The 21,115-nt window shown below is 41.2% G+C and overlaps 2 protein-coding genes across 2 annotated transcripts; one reads left to right on the top strand and one right to left on the bottom strand.

Annotated features, from left to right (window-relative positions):
• The first annotated feature begins 1,175 nt into the window (after positions 1–1,175).
• Positions 1,176–11,652, top strand: wdr47a (WD repeat domain 47a). Its single transcript, XM_079244432.1, has 16 exons — positions 1,176–1,339; positions 1,498–1,581; positions 1,699–1,783; positions 3,026–3,157; positions 3,289–3,465; positions 3,562–4,073; positions 4,196–4,313; positions 5,792–5,973; positions 6,896–7,141; positions 7,220–7,280; positions 7,841–7,998; positions 9,020–9,189; positions 9,278–9,448; positions 9,534–9,665; positions 9,872–10,090; positions 10,207–11,652. Exons 1-16 carry the CDS (start codon positions 1,182–1,184, stop codon positions 10,347–10,349), a joined length of 2,748 nt encoding a protein of 915 aa, XP_079100558.1. The 5' UTR covers positions 1,176–1,181; the 3' UTR covers positions 10,350–11,652.
• Positions 11,653–11,800: 148 nt separating this feature from the next.
• On the bottom strand, positions 11,801–20,587 carry gpsm2 (G protein signaling modulator 2). Its single transcript, XM_079244211.1, has 15 exons — positions 20,410–20,587; positions 19,832–19,870; positions 15,407–15,628; positions 15,189–15,324; positions 14,969–15,108; positions 14,710–14,833; positions 14,510–14,625; positions 14,035–14,190; positions 13,842–13,950; positions 13,599–13,728; positions 13,446–13,522; positions 13,130–13,318; positions 12,875–13,034; positions 12,601–12,788; positions 11,801–12,479 (listed from the first exon to the last, which is right to left on the bottom strand). Exons 3-15 carry the CDS (start codon positions 15,625–15,627, stop codon positions 12,297–12,299), a joined length of 1,929 nt encoding a protein of 642 aa, XP_079100337.1. The 5' UTR covers position 15,628; positions 19,832–19,870; positions 20,410–20,587; the 3' UTR covers positions 11,801–12,296.
• Positions 20,588–21,115: the final 528 nt, after the last annotated feature.

The raw sequence follows: 21,115 nt of genomic DNA on the forward strand, positions 1-21,115 counted from the left end.
TTTTAGAAACAGGTGAGCATTAAACAGGAGACAGTTTGTGTTGTAGGCTGGAAAGCTGTCACCCCGCCCGTCCAGCTAACTAGCGGATGATGCCTCTCCCCTCCTCGGCCTGGCTAGCTTTTCCTTTCTCCTGCCGCTGGTTAAATTAGTCAGCTTTGTATGAGCTCTGACAGTAACTAGCTATTTGATGGTTTTGCTGTAATCCGGTGGCCGAATGCAGCGGCTATATAAAGCTAACAAGTATGTTAAGCCTCTTATGCTGTTTGACTTGTGGCTTAGTGCCAGTGTTACGGGCTAACGTGTCTCCGGCTAGCTTAGCGGGACTGCAGTGCGTGTGTCTGATTATTTACAGGTTCGCTAAAGTAGCGTTCTGCTTCATTTTACAGTCTCTCGTGTGTAAACAAAAACGCTCCCATCTGGACAGGTAAACTTAAATTAATTGGAGCCTCCAGACTGCAAATATGAAAATATTTCTGTTTTTTCTCCTGTGTAAACACCATGTGGAGGGAAGCTGAGCATCCTTTCAGGCTATGCAAAACACAGTAGTTTCAAGCTCCATGACGTCTATGAAATTACTTGTATCTAGTGTCTTTGTTTATTAAACTAAAGCATAATCACTATGTCTCAAATTCGGGGTAAGTTTGATTAAACTCGCATTATACAAATGCTAACAGATACCAACTTTAACCTGAGCTGAATCACAGACTTGGTTCATTTGAAGCATGAAACACACACTTATTTAAATCCCCTGATTACAGTAGTTGACAGATAAACAGACATTATATTCAGGTAACTTCTAATTAGTCTGTGTACTACTCATGTGGATGTTTCAGTGTTTTTGTATAAATCCTAAAGAATGAGGCTTTGTCTCATGTCAGTCACTGTCACTGCCCAGCTTCTCTCTAACATCTGATGCAGGAATCCTCAATCCTGATCTAATGCTCTCTTTGACTGTAAGTGGCCTCCAGAGCTGGCTGATAACTCCTAAATCAGCTGCCCTATATTAAATATCTTCTTATATTTACAATATATGTTTGACTCATTTAAAATCTGACTTAAATAACCTCAGATTGATTTTGTTTCTGCAGCCTTGAAAAAAACAAACAGGAATTATTTTATTTGCTTTTTCCCCCCTTTGTGTCAAGCTTTTATGCTTTTGTCATTGGCAGCCCGTCGTCACAATGACTGCAGAAGAAACCATAAATGTGAAAGAGGTGGAGATCATCAAGGTGATCCTGGACTTTCTGAACTCCAGGAAGTTGCACATCAGCATGTTGGCACTGGAAAAGGAGAGCGGCGTAATCAATGGACTCTACTCAGACGACATGCTCTTTCTCAGGTAAATGAGCCCAACGCTTCCACATACTCTGTAAAGCAGAGCTGCACAATATATTGAAATATAAACCTTGAAATCAACTTGCTTTTGTTCCCCCTTTGTCATGAGTCTGCACCCTTTAATGGAATAAATGAGTGCACAGTTTTTTGTTTTTAATGCAGGCAATTGGTTCTTGATGGCCAGTGGGATGAAGTCTTACAGTTCATTCAGCCTTTGGAGTGCATGGATAAGTTTGACAGGAAAAGGTGAGTTCACTAATTCACTCTCATGATGAAAATAGTGCAATCTGTTCTGTCTTCATACATTTTATATACATTTTTATGGCAACAAAATTAAACAAAATTCTTTAATTTTGCCCGCAGGTTTCGTTACATCATCCTGAAGCAGAAGTTTCTTGAGGCTCTGTGTGTGAATAATGCCATGTCTGCAGAAGATGAGCCGCAGCATGTGAGTCAAACCAATATTTCTGACAAGTATGAGTTAGAATAAATATACAGGGAGTTTAAAGCTTAAGTAGTACATGTAAAAGTAATAAGTCATTTTTTGGGATTATCTGGCTTTGCAAGCAGCATTTTCTGGGTTATAGCTGATTCATTCTCTTGTATTCTATTTCAAACCTTTATAAATTTAAAAAAAAAAAAAAAAAAAAAAAAAAGTCTCTGAAGGCGTACACTGTCAAAGTTAATCACTGCAGTGAACACACTTTGTTAGTTCAATCCTTAATCCTTAGTTCAACTATGAGTTGTTGCCACATGCAGGATAAATGTTTTCCTATAGAAAATCAGAGCTCTGATGTTAAAAAACAGTTTTGTATTATTTTATGTGTTTCAGAAATGTCAGAACATAAAGTATTGACTTTATCTTGTTGGCAGCTTATAATAAACTCATGAAAAGGTTACACAGTTTGTAACCTTAATAACATTTAGTTCTGTTTCTCCTTGAATGTCAATAGTACATTTGCTAAATATGACAAATGAATTGTTTTATAAAATTGCCTGAAGAGACAGTTTCAGAATTCCCTCTTCTTTCTCAGTTCAGTGTTGTTAATCTGGCAAGCTGTGGATTTAAAATCAGAGCCAGAGCAATCGTGTCCTGTTGATGTGTATGCTCACTAGCTGCAGTGTGCTCAGGAATAAATGCTGCTCTGAATGATTGTTCAAGATGCAGGACACAGTGTTAGCAATAAGGAGGAAGGAGTTTCCCTTCTTGTGGAGGCAAACATACGCAAAGCGACTTTTTAAGTTATCTGTCCCTTCATTGTTTTCCAGGGGAAGAAACTCTTTTTAAAAAAAATGGAGGATGTTTTTAGCTCTTTAGAGAGTTACATCTATGTGAATCCCTGGACCCAAGGCTTCTCTGCAGAATCTTTAACAAAAGTATCAGTGTTGTTGTTCATGTCAGCAGTTCATACTGTTCATACTGTACATGTCTGCATGTCTATATACAAGATTACTTTTACCTTTACTTTTGCATGCCCTAACCTTATTTGTAAAATAGTTGTAAAATAGCTATATTTCTACTTTTATATTATTATTCAGTGTTTTTATTATTATTTTTATTATTCACCACCTTATCACCGAAACAAGTTCCTAGTCTGTGAATTGTTCAAAGACAATGGCAATAAAAGTCTTTCTGATTCTGAGCTCTCAGTGGTTTTGATTTGGCTGGTGTACATTTAATGTTTTTCAGCTGGAGTTCACCATGCAGGAAGCAGTCAAGTGCCTCCATGCTCTGGAGGAGTTCTGTCCCTCTAAGGATGACTACAGCAAACTGTGTCTGCTCCTCACACTGCCTCGACTCACAAACCATGCTGAGTTCAAGGCAAGAATCCGCTGTTGTTTCATTTTCAATTTCTTTGGGAGTGTAATTAGTCTATGTGTGGTTTCACGGGTTAAAAAAGCCATTTAAGCGCTTCTCTTGATTTTTACCGTGAATCTCCATTTCTCCATTAGGACTGGAACCCGAGCACAGCCAGGGTGCAGTGCTTTGAGGAGGCATGCAACATGGTAGCAGAGTTTATCCCCGCAGACAGAAAGCTGAGCGAAGCTGGATTCAAAGCCAGCAGGGATCGACTCTTCCAGCTGCTTCTTAAGGGAGTCCTCTATGAGTGCTGCGTGGAGTTCTGCCAGGTGTGAACTCATAAAACCCAACATGAACATTTTGAAACAGCGTGTGCAATAAGCCGCTTGCAGTTAAGTAAACTTTCAATGTATTGTTTTGTGCAGAGTAAGGCCACGGGCGAAGAGATCACAGAGAGTGAGGTGCTGCTCGGTGTGGACATGCTGTGTGGTAACGGCTGCGACGACCTGGATCTGTCTCTGCTCTCCTGGATGCAGAACCTGTGTCACAGTGTGTTTTCCTGCGCCTTTGAACAGAAGCAGCTCAACATTCACGTCGACCGCTTAGTCAAGCCCGCAAAGACTGGTTACGCTGATCTTCTCACGCCGCTCATTAGCAAGCTGTCCCCCTACCCGTCCTCCCCTCTTCGCCGCCCCCAGTCCGCTGATACCTACATGTCACGTTCCTTAAACCCAGCGTTAGATGGGTTGTCCTATGGGCTATCTGGTCAGGACAAGCGGGCAAGTGGTGGAGAGGTAGCGCCAGGTAAAGGGGTCTCTCCAATGTCTCATTCATTTGCAAACTTCCATTACCCTGGAGCAGGAGGGCAGAGCCTGAGCAGGAGTCTCATGATGGAGAGCTCCGACTGCCATAGCATCTTTGAGGAATCCCCTGAAACGTAAGAAAAGAATAAAGTATCTGTCTGTCCTGAAAACCTTTTGAAATCTCCTGTAATAACAAAATACGAGTTAACCTGGTTGTGTTGGCTTTAGTTTTTCTGTAATTGTGCATTCTCTGTAGGTCAAGGACAGACACACCGGTGGATAAGATGATGGGCTCAGGGGGAGCTCAGAATGTGCGGCCTGCCTCAGCTCCAGGTGAGGACGCACCTTCAGCTGGTTCTGCTGACAAGAACGAGGTAAACATCTTTGAATTTTACCTTTTAAATGGTTGAACCTCTATTATATTCTGTCCCTTCATATTTTTAGCTTTTATTGATAGGAGTGGCCCTTAGTGACTATAGCTGGATTTGAATTTACTAATCAAACAAGCTGAGGTGATCTGTTGAAAAATCTTTTGAGAAAGGTAAATTTAACAGATTTACATTAAAATAATTCGCAGTAAATAAACAAGGTTGTGTAGTTTTGTCAGTGATTGGCAGTTTACAATATATTGGTAATATCTCTTAATGCAGTAGAATAAGTAATCAATGAAACTTAACGTCTGAATTACAGCTTCTTTGCTGTTGGTCATGCTGATGTAGCTGCTCAGGGACATTTTATAGCTGAAACGCTCTATGATAGGTCTGTCGTCCAGCTTGGTTAGTTGTTTGAGAGTGCAGATAGAACATGAGCTTGTTTGTGCGTTGATATGTGAAGACAAATGGACAGTCATGGCCTCAGCCAACTGATCACATACATTTGTGTTCCTTCTCTGAACTATAACTTAGTCAAATCTGATAAAAGAGTCACCAAGGTTACCACTGTCTTAGCATCTGCAAAGCAGGAAAAACAAAACGTTTCCAGCTTGGAGTCAGTAATTCATGAGGCTGTGGGTTGCGGCAGAAGACACAGGTGCTCCGAGGTGTTCCTAGTTCAGTGGCGACACAGGGTTTGACAGTTCAGGAGCTATTGTTTACTGTAAACAGTGTTAACCCAGTAATGGTGTCTGTCTGCCTCATGATTTCTATTCTGGGACCCTTGTGCTTTGCCATGCTTTTCCCATCACCTTGGAGACTCATGAAGAGACCACAAACAGAAGCGGACTTTGAGGCTTCAGTCATATCCCTTCCCCTTAATCTTGTTTTTGTCCAACGCCCACTCCCACCAACGACCAGAGCTGGCACAATGCCAACGTGTGTGTCCTATTCCCAAACATACAGTAGATACAGTAGACCTGTTCCCATCAGATTGTCAGTTTAGGAAGCAGAAGACAGAAGGGGGAAATGACCTGTCCTCAGCTCTCCTTCTCACCCTCCTTCCTCCCCTAATACTTGAGCTGACAAGAGTGAAGATGAGACGGGTTTATATGACCACAATGCTGCCTTTCAATAGTGTAGAAAAGGAATCCTCAATCCTGGTCCTCGAGGCCTGGTGTCCTGCAGGTTTTCTAAGTGTCCCAGCTGGAACAGACCTGACTCAGACTCAGACAAGCTCTGCACATGTCTGCTAAATACACATTGATTTGAATCAGGTGTGTTGCAGCAAGGACACTTGGGAAAACCTGCAGGGCACCGGCCCTCGAGGACCAGGATTAAGGATTCCTGGTGTAGAAGCTCCTGATCCACGCCTGCTTATTTGTAAATGCTAAATAATATTTCAAGCATCAACCATGTCATTTTAAATGAATGCAAAAGCAGAATAAAATCTGAAAAAAGTTGTTGTGTTTCCTCTTAAGCTTCGGGACTCAACAGAGAAGTATGAGGAGTATTATCGCCAGCGTCTTCGTGTGCAGCAACACCTGGAACAGAAGCAGCAGCAAAGACAAATGTACCAGCAAATGTTGCTTGAGGGAGGCGTGCAGCAGGACCCCCCGCCCAGTGACATGCAGCACAGCCTCACAGAGAAGTTTCTTAACAGGTACAAGCACAGCATCTTTGAAATGCAACTTGCGTGACAGGATGTTTATAGCAAACAGTATGTTGTGGACTTAAAGAAAAAAGTGCTGCAAGTTGGAGCACTTGAAGCACAGCTTTCTTGAATTAAGCATGCTAAATACATTAAGTCTATCAATATGGCAACAAATAGAGGAACAGCTTTCAGAAAACATAAAGCTGACATGTTAAGGCCCTGAAAGTGATGGGTCCCATGTGGTTTCCCCTCACACAGCACCCCCCCACCCCCCATGCAGACTGCACAGCACCATCTGCTCTGATTATTTGCATCACATGGGACCATTACCTCGTGTTTACTAGTTTTGCACAAAATTAGACCCAAGGTCTATTTAATAGTTACATTATCTTGCATGTTTTTTTACGACTTCAGCAAGTTGTTAAACCATGTCAATATATTTAGCTGAAATATATCTATCTATCGATCTATCGATCTAGATATGTAGATAGATCTATCTATCGCTCTAGATATGTAGATAGATCTATCTATCGATCTAGATATGTAGATATATACATATATATATATATATATATATATATATTTTTTTTTTTTTGTTTTTTGTTTTTTTTTTGTTTGTTTTTTCAAGCTTAACAAAGGCCCTTTGATTTAGCCTTCCTTCCAGTCCTCCCTCTCCCCTGTGTCTGCCTGTCCCTGTTGTCTTCTACATAATTCACGAGGGTTGCCGTGCATAATGACATCATTATGTTGGTTTGCTGTTGTCCTTTTCCTGACTAGTTTTAACTAGAATGTATGAGCCCGTCAGCTCACATCAAACCGAAGAGCGAAATTTAAACGCAAAGAAGCTTTCAAATACATGTAAAAGAAAATAAAGAGAGTTGTTAAAGAATTATCTTTACAAGCGGATATGTACACATGTTTGCTTGTTCAGGTCCATCCAGAAGCTGGAAGAGCTGAACGTGGGGATGGAGGATTTAGGAGAGGAGGTGAAGTCTCTGGCCCAGCAGTGTAATGGCAACGGGAACACACCCACCTCTGAGGACAACAATAATCCTCCATCTGTGACCCCAGAGCAGAGTCGGACCAAGGGGGGAGGGGTGCTCAGCAGCACCCCACAACGCACCGTGGGGGGGCGTGTGGTCCCAGCGCCTAATGAGTCCCCTGTTGTCTCTCAGAGGTTTGTGAGATTACTCTTTGCTTCTACGCATCAGTTTTGTTGATTGAGATGATTACTAAGGTTGCTGTGTGTTAACAGTGGGCAGAAACCGAAAAGTCAACAAGGCGATTCGCCTGGCTCGTTATCCCGAAGAGGAGAGGTAGGAATGCACGAAAAGCACGCTGATGGAAATAAGACCAGTGCTGAAGTCACAGTTCTGTCTGGCCGGCAGCTAATAATTCATTCATTCATTCATTTATACCCTCAGTGTTGTTTACCAGAGTTTGATTTTAAATGAGAAATAAGACAGTGCCGTAATTACATGGAATTTTTATTAAGATGTTTTTTAAAATGATTATCATGCAACTCGTGAGTCAGGCTTCACTTTATGGCACATGACAGAGAAAAATAGAAAAACACTCGGAGAGCGCAAACCTCCACTAAGGGCCACAGTTCTGAAAAATTCCTGGATCCAAACAGTGATCCGGATCACCACCAAAATTAAATTAGTTCTTCCTTTTCACATTTCCAACAACTCGTTAAATATTCCTGAAAATCCGTCCAGAACTTTTTGAGTTATCTTGAACACAAACAAACAGATAAACGCCAGTAAAAACATAACCTCCTTGGTGGAGGTAATAAATCATCTGTGCTACAAAATAATGTGCATTCTGTGTGTTTTCACACACTGATGCTTTTTTCTCTGGTTGTTTTCGTCAGAGTGATAAACCAAGAAGCCTGTTTGTACCAGTGCACTCTTTGGAGGATACTCAGGCTGTCCGAGCTGTTGCTTTCCACCCAGCTGGAACTCTGTACGCTGTAGGATCCAACTCCAAAACGCTGCGTGTGTGTGCATATCCAGAAACACTGGACACAAGGTAACATGTTATAATTACAGACTTATGAAACAAGTGGGAGACAGCCCCTCCCCCCCCCCCCCCCCAGGACCTAACAACAGTTTCTAGACAGAGATAATAAATATTTAATTATTTGTCAACAAATAGAAAAGTTTAGATCCAAATAGTTCTTATTCCACTTTTAATGTTTTTTTAATAGTCACAAGTTGGAAGTTATGCCTTTCAGACAGATTTTATTTATTGAGAGAACCGGGAGTCTGATATGGTGCCAATTGACAGTAAAAAAATTTTAATTTCTTGGAAAGAAAAACTCAGATTCTTTTTCACTTTAGTCTCTGCTTTCCAGCTTTATGTGTAAATGAAAAAAATACATAAATGAAAGCTGAAAAATCTGTTTGTTTTCTTTAATTACGTAACGTGATAAATCTACAGAAGTAAAAGGATTTTTTACAGAAAAGAGTTAATTATGTAAGTTGTTTGAAACTCTGAATTTCTGGGGTTTTTTTTTTTTTCTTTTTCAAGTGTTGATTTCTATCCACAAGCTTGTAGTCGTGTTAAATCGTTCTTTGATTGGTCTTTCTTGTTTATTTTTTACCTTTCAAATTTTTCCTGTGCTTTATCGTGTCAGCTCGCTGAGGTGGCTTCTGCTGTAAACTTTCAGTACCACCCGCTCTTAACTTGTGAAACAACCTTTCATGAACTGTCAACTTTAGTCCACAGACATAAATTCATGTTTTAGTGTGATTTAATGGCTTTGTTCTTTTTTTTTTTTTTAGTAAATGTAAAAAGTAACAACAGTTCGTTATTTACATTAACTCTATATTATAAATCAAACTTCAGAAATTAAACATTACTGTGACGTCAAGAAGTCATTGAAAGTGAACCCAAACTGATTCACTTGGTTTAGAAAAAGAATCCTGTTTTCAGTTTTTTTTTCATTCATTTATTTATTTAATATCTGAAGTTTGGAAACTCTTACTGTTGTACCTAAGTTATTATTTTGTTCTCCCTTTTCTTTTCCTCTTTCCTTCTTTTTTTTTAGTGGCTCAAGTCCAATAAAACAGCCGGTTGTTCGTTTTAAGAGGAACAAGCACCACAAAGGCTCCATCTACTGTGTTGCCTGGAGCCACTGCGGCCAGCTGCTGGCTACAGGATCCAACGACAAGTATGTCAAAGTCCTGCCGTTCAGTGCAGAGACGTGCAACGCCACAGGTGAGGGTGGTTCACAGAATCACACAACGGCAGAGATCTTGGATGTCTAATTTCTTATTTTAGTGTATTGTGTTTTTTCGTGCCTCAGGTCCAGACCTGGAGTTCAGCATGCATGATGGTACTATCAGAGATTTGGCCTTCATGGAGGGTCCAGAAAGTGGAGGAGCCATCTTGATCAGTGCTGGAGCAGGAGACTGTAATATTTACACCACCGACTGCCAGAGAGGACAAGGTCTGCATGCGCTGAGTGGACACACAGGTATGCTGGCTGCTGCAACCCTCTTCGTACTCATCTGAGCTCCGAGTAAGAAGTGGAGAATAATTAACTCGTGGTTTCTGTCCAGGTCACATTCTGTCTTTGTACACGTGGGGAGGCTGGATGATCGCCTCAGGCTCTCAAGACAAGACTGTGCGTTTCTGGGATCTCAGGGTTCCCAGCTGTGTGCGAGTTGTAGGAACTGCTTTCCACGGCTCAGGTATGGATCAGGACTTTTGTGGCCCAAGTTTCATCACAGTGAGAGGTTTGGAAACAGAGCAGTGTGATACCAGAAGCATTTCTGCTTACTTTTCAAATTTGTAAGCAACATTATAATAGATGCTGCTGTTCCCCAAGTGTAAAATAAAAGTGATTTATAAATCAGAACAGCAAATTACAGCTACACCCCTCTTCTTTACTGCTTAGGCAGTCCAGTTGCCTCGGTAGCTGTCGATCCCAGTGGTCGTCTCCTAGCAACAGGACAGGAAGACAGTGCATGCATGCTGTATGACATCAGGGGTGGACGGATTGTTCAAGTGTACCGACCGCACAGCAGCGATGTTCGGTCCGTCAGGTTTTCCCCCGGAGCACATTACCTGCTTACTGGTTCCTATGACACAAAAGTCATGGTCACCAACCTTCAAGGTACGTCTGTGAGACCAGTTTGGAGAAAGTCCTTTGCTTGGGGATTCTCTATGACAACACCAGGATGCTGTAACTTGTGATTAAGTCAAATTTTAAAAATGCTTTTGTGTTTCTAGGTGACTTGACCAAGCAGTTGCCTCAGACTGTGGTGGGAGAGCATGGTGACAAGGTGATTCAGTGTCGATGGCACACTCAAGACCTGTCCTTCCTTTCATCTTCTGCTGACCGTACTGTCACACTGTGGACACACAACCCCTAACACACACCCATACACTCCCAGTATACAAGTACTTGCTATAGTTTGTAACCCATGCACATTCCCTGAAAACAGTGCTGTTCCTCCTTGTTGGACATACCTTTTCAGCTTAACAATCTGAAAACACACTCACACTGCAGATATACAACTAAATGAACAAGCCTTTTCCTCCCGTCTGTCAGTAACCACATGGATGTAAACTTCTGAAACATCAAAAGCACATGTTGCATGCTCAGCTGTCACCCTGAGTGTTCATACTGACAGTTGGACTATTCATTTCTCTCCATTCGTTCCTGAATCCAGGTGGGTTATCCGGTATTTTCCCTCCTTACAGACACCAGTCATTTGCTGCATGTCATTATCACTGAGGAGTTGTGGAGGTTTAACAGTAAAGGAGTGCTTTGTTTATGATGGTGCCTTCCTAGAGTTCTCAGTTTCCACAGCAACAATGATGCTGCGGTCATTTTTGATGATCAAATTTGAAGTCCTTTTGAGAAAGTGTACATTCCTTCTTTTGCATATCATTTTTTTTCTCATCTGGTGTAATGCTGCTATCTTTTAGAAAAGAAAAGCTCATGTAAATGCATTTTCACTGTATCAGTAGTGTGTGTTTCATCAGGAGGATGATTGGTTACCCCCATTCCCTGTTGATTCCCAGTGGGATGTCTAAGTGTACTGTATCCACTGCAATGCTACAACTCAAAATGTGTAAACTAGATGATGCATCTGTTTAAAATCTGAAATTGGTGATTTTATTATTATTTTTTTAGCTGAAGCTGTTAGTGTTATGCGGTGGCTTTCTTGCAATGTCCAAGTCAAAGGGAAATACAGTTTGTGATTTTTTAGTTTGGCACCTTTAACTTTAATTTTTCAGTGGTCAGAAGCTTTGGTTTGTGTAATGCTGTGATGGCAGGATAACAGTAGGTGGCAGTCTTTGCCTGACAAGGATCTAACTTTATGCACAAAGAAAAGTGGATGGAGGAACAGGTGATATGCTATTTATTGGAGACCAGTATTTGGGGCATATGCATTGTTTTGTTCATATATCTTCCATGCGCACTTTGTATTTTAACATTTTCTTCTAATATTGATTCACTTACAAAGACTTATTTAAGTTTCTATGTTAATGTATAGTATATTGTTTTCAGAAATGAGGCCAAACTAATACGTACATATATTTATTTATTTGAATCGTGTTTGTTTGTACAGCTATTTGTTTTTGAAATTCTAGTGGCTCTTGTATTCAGCCTTTCTAATTCTTGTTTTTAAAAGTGACTTAAATTAATTCAAGCTAACTAAAGTCTGACTGCTGGTACGTTCAATAAAGTGTCTTTTACAAACTGTTTCATCAGTATTTCATATTAAACATCATAAAAAGTTGAACAGAATGTCTGCAGGAATAAAGTTTTATTTCTGACCTCATTCAGAAACATTACAAAAGAGTAAAGGGGCAGTTCATTGGTTATATTCATTCAGATGTTCATTTTCTTAATGCTACACCTAAAACCAAACAAAAACCTCACATTTATACAAAATACATGAAAGAGTGCTGTACCTCCACGTCCATACTGACTCGCACACCACCGTGAGTGAAGACGTACTGGGACGGCAGTTAAACTATCATAAAAAGTACAATAAATACAAACATAACTGCAGCTGTGCATTGAAAAATACACTTTGGATGAAATGACATACGGCAGTAAATATACATTTAAAAACAGTCAATATCAAAACTATTGTCCCTGATGCTACTGTTGATGTGTGTGCAAGTTCTGCTAAACAAGTCCTTTTGAGATTATTTCCATACTGTGGAGACAGTGCTTTGTTTTGTCCAGGAGAACAAATGTTAGACACAGATTATATTCTGAGTCCATGACAGTGCTGTGCACACCTTTCATTAGATTTAGAAAAGAAAGAGAAAAAAAAAATCGTGTCCTTTTAGTGCTTGGTTCAGTTTGAGCTGGAAGTGGACCTGGATGAGGGGTTCGCTGCAGAAGGCAAGGTAACGCGTTGCTCATCCATTCTCTTGGCCTGAGAGCGCATGATGAGGCTGAAGAAGTCCTCGTCTGGAACAGTGGGACCTCGGACGGGAGGAGGAGGGGGGGCACAGCGCTGGTCATCCAGACGGGAGCCCTGGGAGGAAGAAGTTAGAAGATAAACGTTTAGCATCTGGTTATTTCCTTTGCGACCTACGCAACACGGCATGAAAAGAAAAATCAATCTTCTTCAGACTCTGCTCGGTCTTGTCAGGTACCTGGCACTTCACAAGCATATCAAAGAAGTCGTCATCAGGTTCAGCGTTGTCAGCATTAGCCATGAGGTGGCTGAGGACAGCCTGGTTGCTGTTCTGATTGAGCCTGAGGCCTGGCAGGCTGCCTCCTGCTGCTGAGTCCTCTAACCGTCTGCCTGAGGTGCTTGAGATGTTGACAGACTCTGACACAGCTACAGAGTTGGGGGAAAAAACAGAGAAATCAGGCACCACTGTGTTGACTGGTTACAGTTCCTGTTGATGGACAATGTGGACCTACATTTCCTGATGGTTCTTGGGGGTGAATCTGGACCACTGTTCAGCGATAACCTGCTGCCTCGATCTTGTATTGAACAACGTTGGTCATCCATACGGTTGCTCTGGAAACGGCTCAGAAGGTCAAAGAAACCCTCATCTCCAAGCATGTCAGGACTGAGACGCTGATGAATAAAAGTATGAACAAAGTGGACGTTATTTGACGGTGCCTGTATTAGAAGAAACGAGGGGTGTGGTCGAACGATCGTATCCGTGATACCTTCTGTGATCCTTGCACAGGAGTTGGATTTGAATCCAGGGTGTTGCTGGTGTCTTGGAGCACCTTACTCGAGCCACCAGATTTGTACTTTTTTCCACGCAATCGGCTGACAAAGAACAGCTTAGAGGTGGTCTTTGTCAGGGAGGGCTTTGACTGTTTTGTCAGGATGTCGCTGGTCCACTTCTGACCCTGCGATGCAAAGTAGGCCAGTTATGACAAAGAAAACAGGAAACAGCAAAGGGGGCTGAAAGGAAGGCAGAGAAAAGCTACTGAAGGTTATTAGATTATTAATAGAAAAATTATATATAGGTCATACATTTATCTTGTCTGGAGTGAGTTTCATCAGCTCCAAGTTCTCCATGCTGTGTCTTCTGCTCATCCTGGGCCGTGCCCCTAGATAAAAAGTAATACAATGTCACATAAGGTATATTTGAATCCTTAAAAAGTACTTCAGATCAATAATTTGTACCATGTAGGTTGTAGTCTATTTCCTTATTCTCCGACAGTGTGGAGTTATTTGTGCTATAGCTCAAACCAAGAACCATCTGGAGATCGGACACGTTCATTCGAGCCGTCAGCTCCCCGCTCCTGTCTCCAGTCTGAAACAAACCAAATAAAGCAAACACGCAGGTCAAGTAATTACAAATGTCTTTGGCAAGACAAAAAGTTTACTTTTTGCAAAGTGTCCACCTTACTCTGCTTCATTTCATACCTCTTTGGAGATCTCCAGATGCTTCTCAGCAAAGTGCATGGCTTGGTCATGGTTCCCCAGTGCTGTGTGAGCATTTCCAAGACTCCAGCATGCACGTCCCTCTCCAATCCTGCACTCAAGAAAACGCACATCAATCCACGGTATGGTTTGAGATATAGGAAACATAAAATCCTGTAGTAGTGTGTATCTGTACCTGTCATTAAGGTCCTGAGCTATGATGAGATGTTTAAGGTGATAATCTATGGCTCTCTCATAGTCCTGGAGTAGTGTGTAGGTGTTTCCCAGACTGTAGCAGGCCTGGGCTTCCACTGCTCGGTCCTTCAACTGCCTTGCCAGTTGCAGTGTCCTCCTGAAAAACACACACACAAGCTGTATGGACACACTACAGAGAGAGGATATTTGCTTCCTACATCAAAGCCCCAGTGTCTCAGAGGAAGCTCAGTCTGGGAGCAACACACAGGGTCATACATGAGAGAGTGCTCCGTTTTTAGACACACTTTTCCATCAGTAAGCCAGTATAAAGACATTTGTTTCAGGTGAGATCGCACTTCAGGTTAAATAAAAAAAAAAAAGATGTCTGAATGTGATGATATCGCACACTTCTGTGTGTGTGAATGTTTTGCAACATTTACATTAAACATGTTGCAACCCAATAAACTGCAACTTACTTGTAATGCTCAGCTGCCACTTCGAATTCCCCAAGAAAAATGTAGGCGTTTCCCAGGTTGCAGTAAGCCCGCCTCTCCGCTGAGCGGTCGCCAAACTCCTTAGCAATCAGCAAGCGCTGCAACAGAAATAGCTTTAAATAAAAAAGCATGTTTACACTGAACTTCTGGTAAAGAGGGGTTAATCAGGGTCGCCCCCTTACCTGTTCATGAGAGGCCACGGCTTTGCCAAAGTTCCCCAACAAGTAATGCGTGTTGCCGAGGTTACCGCAAGTTCGACCTTGGGCAGCTCGATCCCCAAGCTCTTTCACGATCGCCAAGTTTGCCCTAAAAATCCACAGGAATGGCCAGACAGCAAAATGTGTCCCAGTCATGCAGTGCATGTGATACCAGTGATGTGCTTTTTAATGATGAATTGATAAATAACTTGATAAATATCCACACACAGCTTCTCTGACTCACTCATAGTACTCAGCTGCCTTCCTCAATGCCGTCATGACCTCTTCTGGGAAATCTCCAGGTTCAGCGCCGCTCCAGCAGATACTTTTCCCTTTGGCATGATAAACATTCCCAAAGTTATAGAGAGCTCGCGCTTGCCCCACCTAACGGAAAACAGGAAAAACATGTCAGCAGCGAAGCGTCATTTTGACTCCCATAACTGTGCTTGAAGATTCTGCCTCACCTTGTCATTACAGTCCCTGGCTATATCTAAATGCCTCTGGCAGCAAACAACAGCCTCGTCAAACCGTCCCAGCACCTTTAACGTGTTCCCAAGGTTTCCACTGGCTTTGGCTTCTCCAAGCAGGTCCCCAATCGTCCTAAGCAACATAGAAGATGTTATAAACGGGAAACAAAAGTTTTTGCAGTGTAGAGTCAGAGTCCAAGGTTCATTGCATCAACCTGGTTAAGGTGAGATCATGTCGGTGGAACTCCAAAGCCTTGGCGTAGTCATGCAGGTGGAAGTAGGCGTTGCCCAGCTGGCTGTATATAGCACTGAGCACCTGCAGGTCCTCTGTGCCCACCTGGATGGCGGCTTCGAAGAAGGAGACGCCTGCTCTGTAGTCGCCCCCTTTACACAGTCGCTCACCCTCCAGTGCGAGCTCCAGGCAGGACACCTCCATCCTACAGCAGACAGAACATCCAAAAAAAACTCCTGACTTCTGTTTGAACAAAGTTAGCCTCAAGAAAAAATGTCAAGAAATAAAGAGCTTCAGTTTCTGAAACCAAAGTTGAACAAACTGTAAAAAAAAAAGAGGTCTTCTGTGGCTGCAATTGAACCACATATGGGACAAGTTCACTCAACAACGGGGGGAAAAGTCTTTCGAAGCAAAGGGGAATGTTGTTCAGCTACTTCCTTCCACCTCTAGAAAACAATGGCTTTGACTGGGGTTTGTTTATTATGGTAGAGCTCACATCCTTCTGATATGCCTCAGAGAGTAAAGTGGGTTCCAGTCCAATGACGCAAACCTTTAATATTTCTCAGTTTACAGCTCATGATTTACTGCTGTAAATAATTTCAGTACTTTGGATTATGACTGAAAAGAGGTATTTAACAAACTTTTATAACTAAAAGCTGTGTTTGCTTTCCTGGACATGCCCATTAAATCACACTAAAAAATTAAATAAATTTACTGTCTATTTATTTTTTTTAATTAAAAAAAGAAAAACAAAATAACTCTTTTTATTATTTAGAAATTCAACTGCACAGCAAAGCTTCATAGAGCTGCGGAGCATCAGGAGCGTCAGACACTTATCTTCCAACAGAAGATTAAGCAGCGCATTTAAAAAAAGCAAAAACAATCAGCTAACTTTTGTTTTGCAGGAAACTCTATTGTTGGGAAGAGATTGGCTTCTCAAAATCAATTCAGTCTGTTTATGTCAGGTTTTCCTCTTGTTCCCACCCAATGATTATCTAAAGGCTCTGAAAAACAGACCAGGAGCCTGATGTGGTGTGGGTTCTTCACATGAAGTAGTAGCTTATACAGGCTATTGTGTGCAACTGAAATGATGCAAAAACACCAAACATGGTAGCTTGTCTCACTGAACAGGGAGGCTATCATTTGTGAACAAAAGCAAACACAGTCAAAGCAAGCATAGTCAAAGCTTAGCTCAGCTGCTTTAGGCCTTAAATTAAACAGGACTATTTTTTTGTTTACCATCTACTCACCACTACATTATTCAACACTGTAGCTCTGGTAAATGCTAGCCTACCTGCTGGCTTTCCGTGCCTTACAGCAGCAACAGCAGCACATGGAACATCTGGGAGGCATCTACTGAGGTTTCCACTGGAAAACACTTCCAGGCTGCAGCTCCTTCTCTGAAGCATGGACCTTGGTCTATTACCCTGGACTGACTGAGCAGTCTTTACTAAGCTTGATTAAAAGCTTGTCTGATGCTCATTTAAGTCTAAAAAAGGTGTTTCTTTGACATCAAAAGTATCATTCATCTGACGTCACTGAGATATTTCAGCATCTGGAAAACTTTCAAGGAGAAGCGTGTGATGTTGTCACAGCATTAACTTCCAATGCGTGACAGCAGGGAAATTGCTCAATCAGCGCTTTCTGGGCTAATCTGCTTGTCTTTCCTCCAAGTGCTTTCTCTTCTGGCGACCTGGTCATCTGAGATTAGGCTTGTAGGGTACACACCTGACAGATTATAAAGCTGGAGAATGCTAAGTAGCTTGATTAGAGCTGTCTGACATAGGCAGGCTCTGCACTGACGTATAATGGAATCAGTTCATTGACGTTACCTATCCTGCCAGTTTGGAGAAATCAGCCCTCCCCGCTCCTCCTCCCATTGCTAAACACAGACATGAACTATTCCGATAAAACAAGACACGCATAAACAAAGACAGCAGGAATTAATATTTCAGGGCTTGTTTAAATATTAAAGCGAGGCTTGAGGTCTTTCTGTGGTCGACAGGTCACAGCTGCTGCAAGTGCAACTCAGCTTTGTAAAGACAACTGGCTGATACCTTTTCTTTTTTTGGAATACACCTGAATACACCTGACTTAAAAGTCACACAGCACCTGGACCAGTTCCATTCAGTTGCCTCTATTTTTAATGCTACATGTATTATCATATTATATATCCTCAGGGAGTCATCGATATAAACATAAAACCTGTTACATGATACTGGCATATCCATGTAAAGAGCATTTCCCCTCTTAGTGAAAGGTCAAAAACTGAACAACTGAGCCACACTTTCTACACTAAAACTGTACTTTAGTTTAGAGTTGTGAGTTTCCTACCTGTAGCGGACATGAAAGGGCTGGTCCTCAGCTCGCATGCTAACCGCTGAGCCACCGGTGTCCATTGAAGAGCATAATATGAGGGAAAATCCCAGTTTTGTTCCCGAAAAAATGGTTGCGTTTTAAAAAAATACAATCAACAAAAAAAAAAAAAAAAAAAAAAGTTGAGCAACAACTAAACAAAAAAAAAGTCACCAACAAAACCAGCTCCTCTTTTGAATATGTCAAGAGAAGGTTAGAGCTGCAGAGTCCAGTGTCTGTCCACACAGCTGCCTTCGTATATTGTGTGTTTTGCGTCACTGCCTCTCTTGTTAGCAGCTCGCTGTGAAGAGAACACAAGATGCTGTATGTGAAGCCTCTTTCTGGCTACACGCTTCCATGGCAACACCAACCAAACAGCAGCGAGCACAAGCGGGGCAGGCAGGAAGTGAGAGAGTGGGGCGGGAAAAGAGTGTAGGGCGAACAGAGCAATCGAGCTGTCAATATTAAGACGGTGACTCAGTTCATCCTGGCTTGGAGGGCGTGTGAGATTTAAAGTTACTACAAGGTAACAAAGCTGCAAGTGCCTCAAGATGGAACTAAAACGAGATGTAAGAGGAGAAAAATCATCTACATTCCATAGATGCAAATCAAGAAGAGTCAAGAAGACACTAAAATGAAAGAAGAAGAAATCTGATGTGGATTTTTTTTCAAGAAAAAAAAGTTTGGAAAAGAAAATTACAGGGAAATCCATGGGATTTCCACCAAAATAAAGCAATAAGCAAGCTACATGAACAAGAGCAACTGCATTAAGAAAAGACTAGAGCCAACTATTACCTCATTTCTCCATGACATCATACTAGCCACCACCATTTGGGCCCCAAGTTTAACCCATAAGCTTCTCCCCATTACACACTCATGCACACACACAAAATGAGTCAGTTGCTCTCTAACATGGTTAGAGAGTAAATAGTGCACTAAACAATTGCAGGGTCAGAGGACATCTTTCATTTTTCTAAATGAAACATTTGAATAACTATCCCTGTTCTTTTTTCCTTCTAATATGCTGAAATTTACAAAGCATACTCATTAAATAAAAAACAAAGATTAACCTAGGAGTAGTAACTTGCTTGTTGTGCTTAATGTGTATAAAGGCCCTAAAATGAAGACCCGATCAGTGTCAAGCATGATTAGCTCTAAAATCACTGCTAATGAGAAGTATGTTTAGGAAACACATTTAAGGTTTTAATATATTTTCAAGGCCTATACTGTTGGTTTCAAAGAAGGCAGCACCCATTTAAAAAATCCTAATTTATCTCTGTTGCACAAATAGGACAGCAGAAATGTTCCTTTTTAGTTCTGCTGAGTGTTTATAAAACTATGAACTCATCTTGCAATAACAGCACAAATCATGTATCAAAATAGAATCAAAGGAAGTTTTTTCAACAACATGAGACATCTCAGTCATGCTTTGTTGGTGTCAGAATTAGGTTTCCCAATTGAAAATTGAAACCTAGATCTGGGTCAACATTTCTCAGCTATTCATTGAGTTTCTGCATAGAATTCAAAACAATGATCTGACTCCACCCTGCCCTCCTCATTTCCTTTTTATTTCTCCTGCTCTGTAAATATAAACAGCTACAGTAGAGGAGACTTAAACGTACATGTTCCTTTCATATTATTATAATCTCTAATTATTTATAAACTAGTTGGTATGAGCCTTTCCTGCTACGGTGTGCCAACTGTGTGTTCCTGCCCTGTTCACAAAGCTTAAAGAGGAACAATGATTGCCTGTATAAAAGTACATCAAGGGGAAATTGAAGAAAGGGGAAAAAAAGGTGAATATGTTAATTATACGCTTCATGCCAAATGCTTCATGTGAGGTTGTCAGCGCCTCTGTTTAAAGCCACAAACAGGGCATGATTTCACCTTGCACACATAGCAATTGTGATCTATTTTCTTTGGGCTTTAATAGACCAAAATGACAAGAGTCTCTGACGGCAAAATCTAAAGATGGACATTTGTTCTATTAGGTAGCAAAAGCCTTTGGCAAAACAAAAGACAGAAATAACTCAGTTAGTTCTGGGATGCCTACCTGTAATTCCTCCACACGGGAACAGGAAATCTTGAAAGCCTAGAAGGAACAATAATGTTATCAGAAATGGCTTGATACTGAATAAACTTATGAAGCAATTCTTGGTCACTTTGTGCCTTTAAATGGTTCATGTTTAGGAACAATGTCCAAGAAATTTAAAATATGATTATACTTAAATAAATCCTAGATGCATGCTTGGTTGTGTATTATCCATTTAATAAGCTATGTTTAAAATAGGTGTCACTTTGCAATCCGTAGACAGAGAACAGTAAAACTGAGACTTTTTAGTTGTTTTGTTGTTGTCGTTTTTAGCGCATTTGTGAGCGAGATCAGTGTCTGTAATCCTTACGTATGTCCACTGTCTTGCAGGTCTATTCATGCCAATTAATATTCAATGTGCATGCTGAAGATGCGACATGTGAACATCAATTTTATTATGTGCATGACAGCTGAAGGTTTAGCAGAACAAAAAAATAATAATTTAACTCTATTTCAAGACTACAATAGTGCGCAGTCATCTCAGCCTTTTCTTTGCAGCTAAACATTAGCTTCGTTAGCGTGTTAGCTACTGAACTTACGTTAAGCGATCCAGCGCGAACAATGGGGACTTCTTTTTCTTTTCCTCACTTTTTCCACTTCATGAAAACGCGCGTCCCTTAGAAAACAGATGTCGGAATGTTAAAAAGAAAAAAAGAATATATTGTAGTCAGGTTGTTGCTACATTGTCATATAACTTTAGTATAACTTCGATTTAACTTCTAGGGGACAGGGGAAAAAAATCTAGTGTACCACTGGCTTTGTGTGTTTCGACTAGTAACCAATGACAAGGCTCCATTCAAAGATAGCCACGCCCTCAATAACAGCCATTGGACCAATAGTTTTGAATAGGAAAGAGATGACGTTTGCTGTCATTGCTTGACACAAAAAGTTTTGACATATCTTTTTGCTTCAACGACCATATGTGTACAGCCGCGCCATTCGGCAACTATATTGTTCTTTAATGACAAGCAACTTCTCTCTAAGACTGTTAAAAACATATAACTTGTGTCCATAAATACATAGGGTTCTGAGATTGATAATGCAAAGCCCTACGTGCTCAAAACAAGTACTCAAGTTTGTCAGTGTTTTTGGAAGTGGTTTTAACAGTTTCCTAGCAACCACACCTGCTTGTGCACGCCGCTCGTCTGGCGAATAATTACATTATTTATGATGCCACAGAAACTAAACCCGTCCCAGAAGCCATATGTCATGAAAGAGAGAAAGATGAATACCGTAGCTTCTTTC

This window comes from Telmatherina bonti (assembly GCF_933228915.1).
Source record: "Telmatherina bonti genome assembly, chromosome: 7".
NCBI classification, from domain to species: Eukaryota; Metazoa; Chordata; class Actinopteri; order Atheriniformes; family Telmatherinidae; genus Telmatherina; species Telmatherina bonti.